Source organism: Cicer arietinum, chromosome 5 (genome assembly GCF_000331145.2).
Source record: "Cicer arietinum cultivar CDC Frontier isolate Library 1 chromosome 5, Cicar.CDCFrontier_v2.0, whole genome shotgun sequence".
Lineage (NCBI taxonomy): Eukaryota > Viridiplantae > Streptophyta > Magnoliopsida > Fabales > Fabaceae > Cicer > Cicer arietinum.
In genome coordinates, this window is record NC_021164.2 from 53,688,429 (window position 1) to 53,699,730 (window position 11,302).

Genomic DNA, 11,302 nt, shown 5'->3' on the forward strand with positions numbered 1-11,302 from the left:
CTTAAATGCTCTACTTTGAATTAGTTCCTAAAAAATTGAAAAGACATCAAGATTATTGTGCTTCAAAAATAAAAAATAACACATTTTTGGTGTTAATCTTCTAATTTCCGACAAAAAGAGGCAATAATTTTTTTTTATCTTAATCTCCTAACAATTAATAAAAATGATTTTATAGGATTATTATTTTTTATTTATTTATTTATTTATTATTATTATTATTATTTTTTAATCTATGTAAAAATGTCAACTAGTAATATTTTGAGAGAGGAAGTAGAAGAGATTGACATTGTATTGTATTGTACTGTGTGAGAGTATATATTGGCCTTTTGGGGTCTCCTTAAATGAAACAAAACCTCTTCTCATTCTCATTCTCTCTGCTCAATCACAAAAACCTTCTTCTCCATTTCCATTACAAAACCTCTTCTCATTCTCTCTGCTTGATCACTACCATGTCTCTTGGGTATGCTGAAAAACTTTCCTTCATTGAAGATGTTGGAAACGTTGGAATGACCGAACATTTCGATTCATCTCACGTTTTGCGTGAAAAAGTAGGTCCCTTTTTTTCCTTCATTCACCTTCTTCTCATTTTCTTCTTCTCACTTTTGCTTACCCTTTTCTGCCCTTATGATCATTTTTCATGCCATGTGCAATTTTTTCTTTTTATGCTTATGTGTTCTATGATTACCCTTTGTTGTTTATTTGTTGCATGATTGATTGGTAATGGTAGTGATCTTCTGGTGATTAAGCTGAAATTTGGTGGTTTGATAATCAGCATGCATCATTGTGAATATGTGTGATACTTGATTGTCATGATAAATAGTTTGGTGTTTGAAAATGATTCTGTTTTTGTAGTACAAGGGTTTTGATTTAGTGAATCATGGTTTGAGACATTGAAATGTTGACTAGGTAAATGCTTAGGTATTTTTGTGATTGTGTTTTACCTCAATGTTGCAAAGTTTTTTATAGACATTGGTTAATAATTAAGGGGCCGTTTACTTTTTTGTAAAATATTTACTGTTTTACTTTGCTAAAATTTGTGTTCATTTTACTTTGATGAAGAGGTAAGTAAGAGACCTTTGAAGTGAACCATTATTTCTAGAGACAATGAAAATGTCATTAACTGTTTACATTATTTCTAGAAATGCATCTTCATTAACAAATATTTCATCTTATGACAATGATTTACTTTCAGAGTCTCTCATCAAGGTTACATGAACACACATTTTAGAAAATGAAAACAGGAAATGTTTTCAAAAGTAAACGGCAATATGCTATCAATAAATCAACAACTGATGGTGCTTTTGTGGTGTTTAATTTCATTGTGTGTTGGGGTTTGTTTAAGTTTTTATTTTCTGTTTGTATCCCATCTTAATTTTTTTTTTCCATCTTAACAAATAAAAGTTTTTCTTTTTTATTTATAAGTTAAGAGAAAGCTTGTTTGTCAAACTTAGGGTGTGTTTGGTTGGAGGGTAGAGGAGGAATATTTAATTTAATTTTTTTTTTGGTTCTAATAATAAAGGGGAGGAGTGCAAAATCTCTCCCAAAGTGGTTTTTGCTCTCCCTCCATCCCCTCATTAAAATCCCTTCTTTTCCCTCCCATCCCCTCCGTTGAACGAAACAAACTCTTAGAGAAATGAAGGGTCAAAACAGTGATCCCTTCTACACAATTGTTAATACATAATTACAATCTGTAACTGCTATCTAAAAATTCAGTGTTAATACAATTTGTAATTGCCGATGTTTTCAATTGCGGATCGCGGAAAATGGCAGTTTGTTAAAATTCCGCTACTCTAGGGCTATAACTCCGCTATAGCCACTATTTGACGCTATTTTGTACTAAATAGCGTATCGTGAAACAATAGCGATTTTTTCGAACTCCACTATGTTATAGCACTGCTATATCGGCTACTTAACAACACTGGTAACTGCTGTCTACAGCCAGGCTATTTAATAAATACATAATTCCACAATTGTAATGGTAGAATAGTGTAGAATCTGCTGGTTTAAATGGCTTACAAATCTGCACTAATAAATAATATTCTGGCATTCAATTCTATTGACATTGCTGATTTAGGATCTAGAGATAGCATGCATTCCAACCGTGATGTGTCGAAATGATACCTTGTTGCTGATGAATATATACTGCTATCTTTGTGAGATTTTGGTATGGTACAATGTTGAAATGTGCTAGGGTTCAATTTATTTTGAAAATGCTTTCGATGTCAACCTCTATGGTTTTTTACTTGGCTTTCTACTTGATAAGCTGAATTGCACTAATAAAGTTGTGCCATTTATCTTTCATTGTTTTATGTAAGCCCATGCTAAGTGTTTTCAGATGAAGCTTTTCATTTTTATCTCTTTCTTAATGTTTTAGGGAGATTCGTTATCCATATGAATATGATAATAAAATCATCATCTGGCCCATCACAATTTATAATTTTAGTACTCTTAGAATTTGGGTTGAGCCAATCTTAACTTCACAAACTGACATGTAAGGTGAAGGATACCCACCATTTGTAACGACTATTCAGGCCATATAACTATGCTTCCAATGTAGTACTCTCAATACACAACCCTAACACTTAGGACTGGACATCTGGAGTACGACTCAAGTGACTCAATACCAGGTGGTGCAACAGTTTTAAGATACCATATTAGAAATTAGAGTTGGGTCTGACTCAACCCACAGAACTGGAATGTAAATGAGGGATGGCCACCACTTATAACTACTATTCAGACCATATCACTATCTACTGTGGCTAGTGTAGTTTTGGCGGGTTATGTTCCTAACTTCCTGTTCTATTGTGGGTTTTCTTTGGTATTTGTCAATGTCTTTCCATATGTTTATGCACAGTACAATGTTTATGAAGATATACATGAATATTTTTTTAGAATGTTACAGTTATTTATTCAATATGGTTTGCTTTTCTTGTGGTGAATGGTTGCTAAATTGAATATCATGAACCCTTTGTGATGTTTCTTTTGATCGTTCTCTTGATCTACATTTACATCTGTTATGTTACTTCTCTTTCAATTATTTCTCTTCTTTCATATTGGAATGCAACAAATCAATTTATCACCTAGTGAGAAGTTTCCTTCATTACATTCGAATAACCGAAATGAATAATTTATATGCTAAGATTTATATATATATTTTTTGGCAGATAGAGCGACTTGCTATCATGATTAAAAAGGTATCGACTGCGGCTACTTAATGAAGTTTATATTGTGAACCTTTCTCTTTATACTTTGTTTAATCACCTTTTTAATTTGTTATTTCTTTTTCTACTTGCAGAGTAAGCATCTAGTAGTGTTTACAGGTGCAGGCATATCAACTTCTTGTGGTATACCTGATTTTCGAGGTCCCAAGGGAATTTGGACGCTTCAGGTGATGATTTTAAGTTCGTGATTGCTTGTACTAAAATGGAAATTGAACTTTTTTTGGATGTTCAAACAGGTGTGAGTGTATGCTTGAAAATATCAGCAGTTTCTAACACATTTAGAGTGCAAATGCTAACTAGAACATTGTCATCAGGGGCATATATTAACAACACATTAGCTATAAAAAATTCCTTTATCTCAACCAGTTTTACGCATACACATTTTTGGACGTGATGTGGACGGAAAAATATAGTGCGCCTGTTTTAGAATTCATCATTCGCGTGTAAAAAGAAAGTTAGATATGCTACTATTGTTTGTCAGTACTCATTTGTGTGTAGTCTTCTTCCTTTCTCTTATGGTTTATTGGTATTTTGCGGCTATTTTAATCCTGTTTTCTGTTCTGTATTATTAATATTACAGCGTGAAGGTAAAGCCTTGCCTGAAGCATCATTACCATTTCACCGTGCGATGCCAAGCTTGACTCACATGGCTTTAGTTGAATTAGAAAAGAATGGTATTTTGAAGTTTGTTATCAGCCAGGTAGGGTCACTGCAATTTTATTTTATTTATATACTTTCTTTAGATATATGAAAACTTTAGTTTTAGTTATCTTTTTAACTTGTTTCTCATAAATAAACTTCAATCATATTTCAATCCATATTTAATTGAAATGGTCGTTCTTTGGAGCAGAATTCAGCATTTAATCTTCTTCCAATTTCTTATAACCCTTTATATTATTTTGATAGAATGTTGATGGACTCCATCTTCGATCTGGTATACCAAGGGAAAAACTGGCTGAACTGCACGGGAATTCGTTTATGGAAACTTGCCCTTCTTGTGGAGCCGAGTACAATCTTATTGCTCTTTCCATGCTATTTTTCCACGAGATTTCTTTTTTATCGGAGTGAACTAATTGAGCATATTCAACATATATCTTCCACGAAGTTATGAATATTTATAGTGCAGATGCTAGCAAGCATCAGAAAACAAGGACAACTATAGTTCCCTCACTAATAAAAGTTCTATTTTATAGATTTTATTTATTTTTTAATCATTTATAATTTCTAATATTATCTTCGCAGATCTTGCTGTAGACTTGGCCTGATTTGTGTACTTCTTACATTAAGTCAATCAAGCAGTGACTTCGATTCGTTCTTGTTTTAGTTATTTTTATCATGCTATTTCTTTTCTTCAATATTTAATTTCATTTTCATACTCTCTAGGTGTGCTTTTGTTGGTGTTTATAAATGTATCTCAGTAGTGTTCTTGTTTTTAAAAAAATCTTGCTTCTTAAAATAATTGTAATCTAATTGTACGATTTGAACCTCTTAAGGTACTTTCGCGATTTTGAGGTAGAAACTATTGGTTTAAAGGAGACGTCACGGCGCTGTTCAGATGAAAAATGTGGGACAAGACTTAAGGATACAGTCCTTGACTGGGAGGTACAACTTACAACATTGTTCACCATTGAATCCCAATTGTACAACAATATAGTAATATGATAGAGAAAGTACAAATTTCTATGCGCATTCACTGAAAAGTAGAAATTGAAAGATTTTATGCTAGTTTAAGGACTGGAAAAACATTTACTTGTTTATGTGTCTGCATATTTGTCTTCCCCTCTGAGTATATCTCTATGCCGATGTATGAGCAGGATGCCTTACCTCCAAAGGAGATGGATCCTGCTGAGAAGCACTGCAAACAGGCAGATATAGTGTTATGCTTAGGGACAAGGTAATAATAATATGATTTGTTTCTCATCATTGCAACAATTTTCTTTTTCTTTTTTCTGTATCCGCTACTTTTTTTCAGTACTTAGCTATCTTGATAGCTTCAAAAATGAATTTTCAAACATATTTCTTGTCATTGAATGGAATATACAAGTGTACATACATGACCAATATGTGATAGGATATAGAATAATAGATATTAGTATTTATGGGTTGCTATAATTAGTTAGTTAATATGGGGTCACGTAGTTAGAAGATGATATCTTCAAATATTTTTAAGTTTGTTGAACAGAGCAGTGAGTCTATTGTGAAGGGGAAATGTAACACCCCACTTATTGGGACATTACCTCGAATTACTAACGTCAAAAAATACAGTCCATTTTCTTAAAAAGAATTCATTGTTAAAATAATTATACAAGTGCTTCACTAAAATTCTTGTTATAGTTTTCAACCAAAACATTTTTGGAGTATAAGAAACGTGAGATGTGGAAGCATAGAACCCATATAAAAAATTACTAAAAATCCAAATTGGCAAATCCTCAAATTTTAAATAAACTGATACTCCCACTATAATGTTTTGAAAGATAATATGTCACCGCAAAATCAATAAGTTAGATATAAAAGAGCTCAACAGCCGTTTCTGATTCATAAAACGTAAGGCTCTAAAGCTGATCAATCTAAACCAAAACCCAACAAACTAAAGAAGATCTAAAGACTAGAATGTCTCCCCAAAAACATCCGTTTAACTAGTGGCGCCGGCTTCTCCAGCGCAATGCCATGAGCAGTCAAAGTGCTCTTGCATTCTGCGAGGCTTCCCACAATGCATCCTTTTCCTGAGGAAGATTCTCGGAAGAGGACTCCTCTCCAACTGCTAAAAGTTCTTCAAGTATTCTTTAATCAGTTCTAATGGAAGTGGAGAATCTACAAACTCTCATACACCATGCCTAATGTAACTCTGGCGTCCTCTAACTTATACTCATTAAAGTGGTGACTAGTAGAATTATTTTTATAATAAATCTTTTTATTTCAAAAAAAGACTGTATTTTTGGACATTAGTATTTCAAGATAATGTCTCAAAAAATGGAATGTTATATTGTGGTAAGAAAGCGGATCTCTCCCAATATGATATGGTTTGGGAACAAACCATGTGAAAGTTGGTGGGCATGTGACGTTTGAGGCCGTCGAGGGTAGGGAGTGATTGCTGGTGTACAAGACATAAATGAATTGGTTGAAAGGGATCCTGACTGAGACCGTTTAGGTATGTGACTAAGCGGTTAAAGGAGGGCTTATAAGAATTGATTGGTACAACCTATACCAACAAAATGCATCTTCTTTTCGGGAGCTTAGAACATAAGAACTCTACAGTTAAGCGTGCTTCCCATAAAGTATGCGAGTGACAACAAAACATGCTAAAAAGACTCATGTTGGTTTGTGGGGATAGTCGACAATCTTGAAAGTAGTCCGAGGTGTTACAAGAAACCCTTGGAGGAGAGATTCTCTCCTATTATTTCTCATCTTTTTTCTAAATAAAAGGGTTCTTCCTCTAATACCTTGGAATCCAATTCTTCAGTTCCTATCGATACACCATCTCTTTTCAAAATGTTTTGCTTTGCTATATTTTTTCTTTTGATATAGCATTGATAAAATCTTTCACTGCAGTCTGCAAATAACTCCAGCATGCAACTTGCCTCTTAAAGCACTTCGCGGTGGAGGTAAAGTTGTCATTGTAAATCTCCAGGTTTGTCTCCATCTCCCAATCTCATAAATTAAGTTTCCTACTTATTAGAGTGCCCTAAAATTGTAGCATTTTAGACATCCCAATTCAACTGTGGTCACTGGCCTACATTTGCTGTATTTACGATAGAATATGTAACTTAGGATATTTATGCTTGCGTTAACTATGAGACTATCAAAGTTAAGTATGCAATTATATTTTCAATCTCTGAACTTCATCTTTGAACATGCTGGAGGCTTCTAATCTCGGAGTTTCATAGTTATGTTTTTTCTTATTATACCTTTATTGTAGTCATCTAAACTATAAATAGTCATCTAAACTATAAATGTTTTTTTGTCTCCTCAGAAAACCCCAAAGGACAAAAATGCCTCTTTAGTCATACACGGGTTTGTCGATAAGGTATATGATCTGAATCGTTGATTACAGAAGATGATTACCTTTCCATAGTTTTCTATTTATTTGATTATTGTTGTTGAGATCACTATTATTCCACTAGTAATAATAGTCCATAAATGTCCGACCTTGAGCATGAGGATGTGCGTTGAAAGTCTCACATTGATTAGAGATATGGCCTAGGTAGTGCTTAGAAGGCTTGGGAAGTTTTCACCTAACAAACTGGTTTTGTTAGGTTGAGTTGGGTCCTAGCAACTCAATTTTGATTTCTTGGAAGTACATGACACGTCAAATTGTCAATCCTTATCATCCATTTTCTTTGTTTAGTGAATTTATTATGCTTTCATATCCAAATATTTTCAGTTTGAATTAGACCAGTCTTGTGTTTTTTTTTTTCTGCCATGAGAAATAATTATAAAGTTTCCTTATGCATTTTAATGTGCATGATTTTAAATTGTAACAGGTAATTACTGGTGTCATGGAGTACCTTAATCTGAAGATTCCTCCTTTCATCAGGATTGACCTTTTCCAGATTATTGTAGTGCATGCTTTGAGCATTGGTAATCAACTTTCAATTGAAATAACTTTTAAGCTATACCTCAGGATATACTTTAGTTTTGATGAATAAATTGTGAATCGGGAAGGAAAATATTGGAGTTGTTATGAGCTTTGTAGGTTCAATAGGAAACTTTCTATGCATTCTTTTTACTAATGAGTGACAACGATTCTTCTAGATTAAGAACCAATTGTCTCACAGATTACAAAGTGTGAACAAAAAACTAAACAAAGCTTATTTTTTGCATAGTAGAATTTGTGTCACCCTGCAAGATATCACACGGCCAAAATACTAAAACATGGGAAATCAGGAATGACTTGCTAACCTGTGGTGTTGATTTAAATATCTCATAATTGATTCAATTTGCATCACAGATAAAAGATATGTGAACTGGACTCTCCAAGTTGCAAGTGCTCATGCCCAGAAAGCATCACTGCCTTTCATCAAGTCCGTCGAGGTGAATTCACACGTTGAGTTTCTTTATGCTTGATTTATTATGTATTTATATCCACATTTCTCGTGGCTAGATTGACCTTTTGTTTATCAACATGCTTAATCCTAGTAATTTCATTCTTAATTTTCTAGTTATCGACTTTTGGGAATCTTGGTGTTGGTTTCCTTGCTCATTTCTAACATAGCGGTGAACTTCATGTGGAATGTGATGATAAAACTTACAAGATGTAAAATATGGTATGAAGATTATTAGGTTCACGGAGTAGCATATTTTGAAGTCAATGTAGTTTTGGAAGTTTATTATCACTCCCTCCGTCTCGTATTAAGTGTTTAAAGTTATGTGCACTTCAGTACCCTTCATTCACTGCCCCTATGAGCTGACACCCCAGTAGTTGTAATCTATGACTCTTGGCCTTTGTTAGCAGCCACTCCATAGGTAGCTCTTTTCAGGACACCCGCAACTAGCTTTGGTACCATTTGATAAGAACCCAAGCCCTTGGAATCCGGATCCCCAAAACTACTTGTCAAGTCGAGCCACTTAAGTAGTTCACTGAGCATTTCATACTACTTGATGTGGGACTTGGACTTAGGCACCCGTAATATCCAAGTCCTTTTTTAGTTATCAAGCTTTTCCTATTTTAAGGATGACAATGTGTTGAGTTTTAGAATTTGACTTTATTTGGGAATAGAAATTTTTTCGAAACTTCTTTTGTCATGTCTTTGGCTTTACATCTCCCCCTTTGTATCTCCTTCTAGTCTCAAGTTTTTTTTTTTTCTCTCCTTCCCCTTTTCTCATACCCTGCTCTCAATCATAACTATGTTGCAAAACAGTGGCTAGCTGCCCCCCCACCACCCATGGCAGTGTGAACTAGAATGGAGTTGCCACCATCGTCGCATCTCAGTTTTGTGTTTGGGGGGCTGCTACAGGAACACACAGTGTTGTGGTTTGAAAAGCCATAAATACCTTTAAAATTGTGTCATTACAGAGGCATTTTAGGGTTTTTTGTGCAGTTAAAACCCTTTTTCCCCCTCTTCTCTATTCACTCTCTGCTTTCTCTTCACATTCCCTTCTTTCTTTCTTTCCCTGCTGCAAGCCAGCCACCGTCGCTTGCCAATGTCATCCAGCCACCACTGTCCCAGCTTCTTCACATTCCAACTCCTAGTATTAATTGTGTAAATAATTTAATAGCAGCCATCCATGCACTCCGCAACCCCATTTTTGGGGTCAGCCGCCTCGCTCCCAGGATCAGAACATTTGAGATTGACAAGATAAGATCAGAATATTCTACTGAATTTTTTATTGTTAAGGTGAGTGAAATCAGATGATAAATCCTTCTGAAGTAAGAATGGAGCTTTCTTGTTCCTAATATATTCACTGGCATAGCTGTTTTCCATTCCCCAATCGCACGTTCTCTTGACAAAAAGTAAAAAAAAAAAAAAAAGAGTAAGGCTAGAAATTGACTAGCATATCTGTCCTTGTTTGCAGGTTTCTTTCTTGGACAAGGAAGATTACAAAGCAGCCATTCTGGATAAGCAACCATTTCGACTTAAAAGGTTCTACACTTATGCAATGTGCTTTTGTGCCTTTAATAACCTTTCCCTCCCTCGATTTATTGGTCCTGAACTCAATTCAAAAGAGTTGTGAGGATCTGCATATTTTGTTTTGAAAATTCTTTATCTCTAAGTGTTTATTTAATTCTTTATCTCTCTTTGTGTAGCTTAAATTTTGATACTTATTTTGATGAATGATGTCTCAGGAGAACAGCATATAACAAAGCATTTGAAATGGTTCTTAAACTCAATTTTGGTGATGGCTGCGGTTGCTCGTCCCTTGAAATTGATGTCCCGATTGATTTTATGGTGAGGCATGCATAAATTTCACCTATAATAGGTGATAACAGTAGCAAAGCTTGTTTTTGAAATACTATTTATTTAAAAATCCACTTTTTTCATGACTATAATCTGAAAACACAACAAGGGGGCCAAGTCAGTATTCTCATTGCTTTTGTCTAATGTTAGTTTTATTTTTTTTATCCAAAAAAAACGAATTTTTGCATTATGAAAGAATGTGTAGCAAATGACTTATACCTGAAATTACATTGTTACAGACATCAACTGACTGCTTCAACTTTGACAAGGATATCATTTTCCAAAAGCTGAGAGACAAAGCAGTTGTTGAATCAAAATGTGGTCAGAATGCTGTTATTGAGAGAAAGACAATCTTGACACCAAAAAGTGATGTTACTACCTATGCTATCGTCACGAATGTTGTTCATTACAGCAATGCAGTCCCTGATTCTCTAACAAATGGCGATCTTAAAAAGAGAAAAGAAAGCACGACAGGTACAGGATCGTCTAAGAAGCGTTCAAAAGTTTCCAAGGGTAAATCTATATCAAAAAAGTCTTAGATAGATAAATAGAAAGGCGTAGGTTTTGTAAGTATGATACCAGAAATTAGAACTGACAGGATGACAAAATGTAGAGACTGAGTGAATTTTGTTAGATGCTACACTCAGTTTCCTCTAAATGGTGTCCATGATGCTGAAAAGCTTTTTGCTACACTAATTACTAAATATAGTGTGTAATCTTGGTGTGGCTTTTGGATAGTTTGAGAGATGATGAATATATGGAGAGGTCAATAGATGTAAAAGAAAATGTTATAACTTACCGTTTTTATTCTAATTGTCTATTAATATTAATTTATGTTAATTAATTGCGTCTATGTAATCTAAGAAGAATTATGAAATCGTCATGGTATAGTGGTAGAGGGATATGTGATTGGCTTCTAGAGCTGTTATTAAATCAACCATAGATTTTCTCCATTCAAGAAATTTTACTATTTGATTACAAAATTGTTGCTCCAAAGTGGATTAATATTGTTCCAAGTGTTACACAAAATGTAATTGGGATAGGTAATTGTGTATTACTGCTAAAAAAAAAAGGTAATTGTGCATATTGTTTGCAAAGGTTGTAGGCTTTGTGTTTGATGCATGTGTTCTAGGTTCTGGATTTGGGACAAGTTTTAGGAACAGGGTGCGACTTTCTCCACTCTAG

The 11,302-nt window shown here is 34.3% G+C and overlaps 1 protein-coding gene across 3 annotated transcripts; it reads left to right on the forward strand.

Moving 5' to 3' along the window:
• Window positions 1–315: 315 nt before the first annotated feature.
• Window positions 316–10,957, forward strand: LOC101496418 (NAD-dependent protein deacetylase SRT1). Of its 3 annotated transcripts, XM_004516039.4 has the most exons (14): window positions 317–548; window positions 3,165–3,194; window positions 3,296–3,388; window positions 3,802–3,921; window positions 4,128–4,228; window positions 4,715–4,823; window positions 5,036–5,115; window positions 6,771–6,849; window positions 7,192–7,245; window positions 7,703–7,799; window positions 8,170–8,252; window positions 9,735–9,802; window positions 10,006–10,108; window positions 10,357–10,957. In XM_004516039.4, the coding sequence occupies exons 1-14, from the start codon at window positions 342–344 to the stop codon at window positions 10,654–10,656; spliced, it is 1,524 nt and encodes a 507-aa protein (XP_004516096.2). In that variant the 5' UTR covers window positions 317–341; the 3' UTR covers window positions 10,657–10,957. The 3 variants fall into 3 exon arrangements, with proteins under 3 accessions (XP_073224309.1, XP_004516096.2, XP_027186837.1); XM_073368208.1 differs by lacking the exon at window positions 7,192–7,245 and having other exon boundaries at window positions 316–548; XM_027331036.2 differs by lacking the exon at window positions 3,165–3,194.
• Window positions 10,958–11,302: the final 345 nt, after the last annotated feature.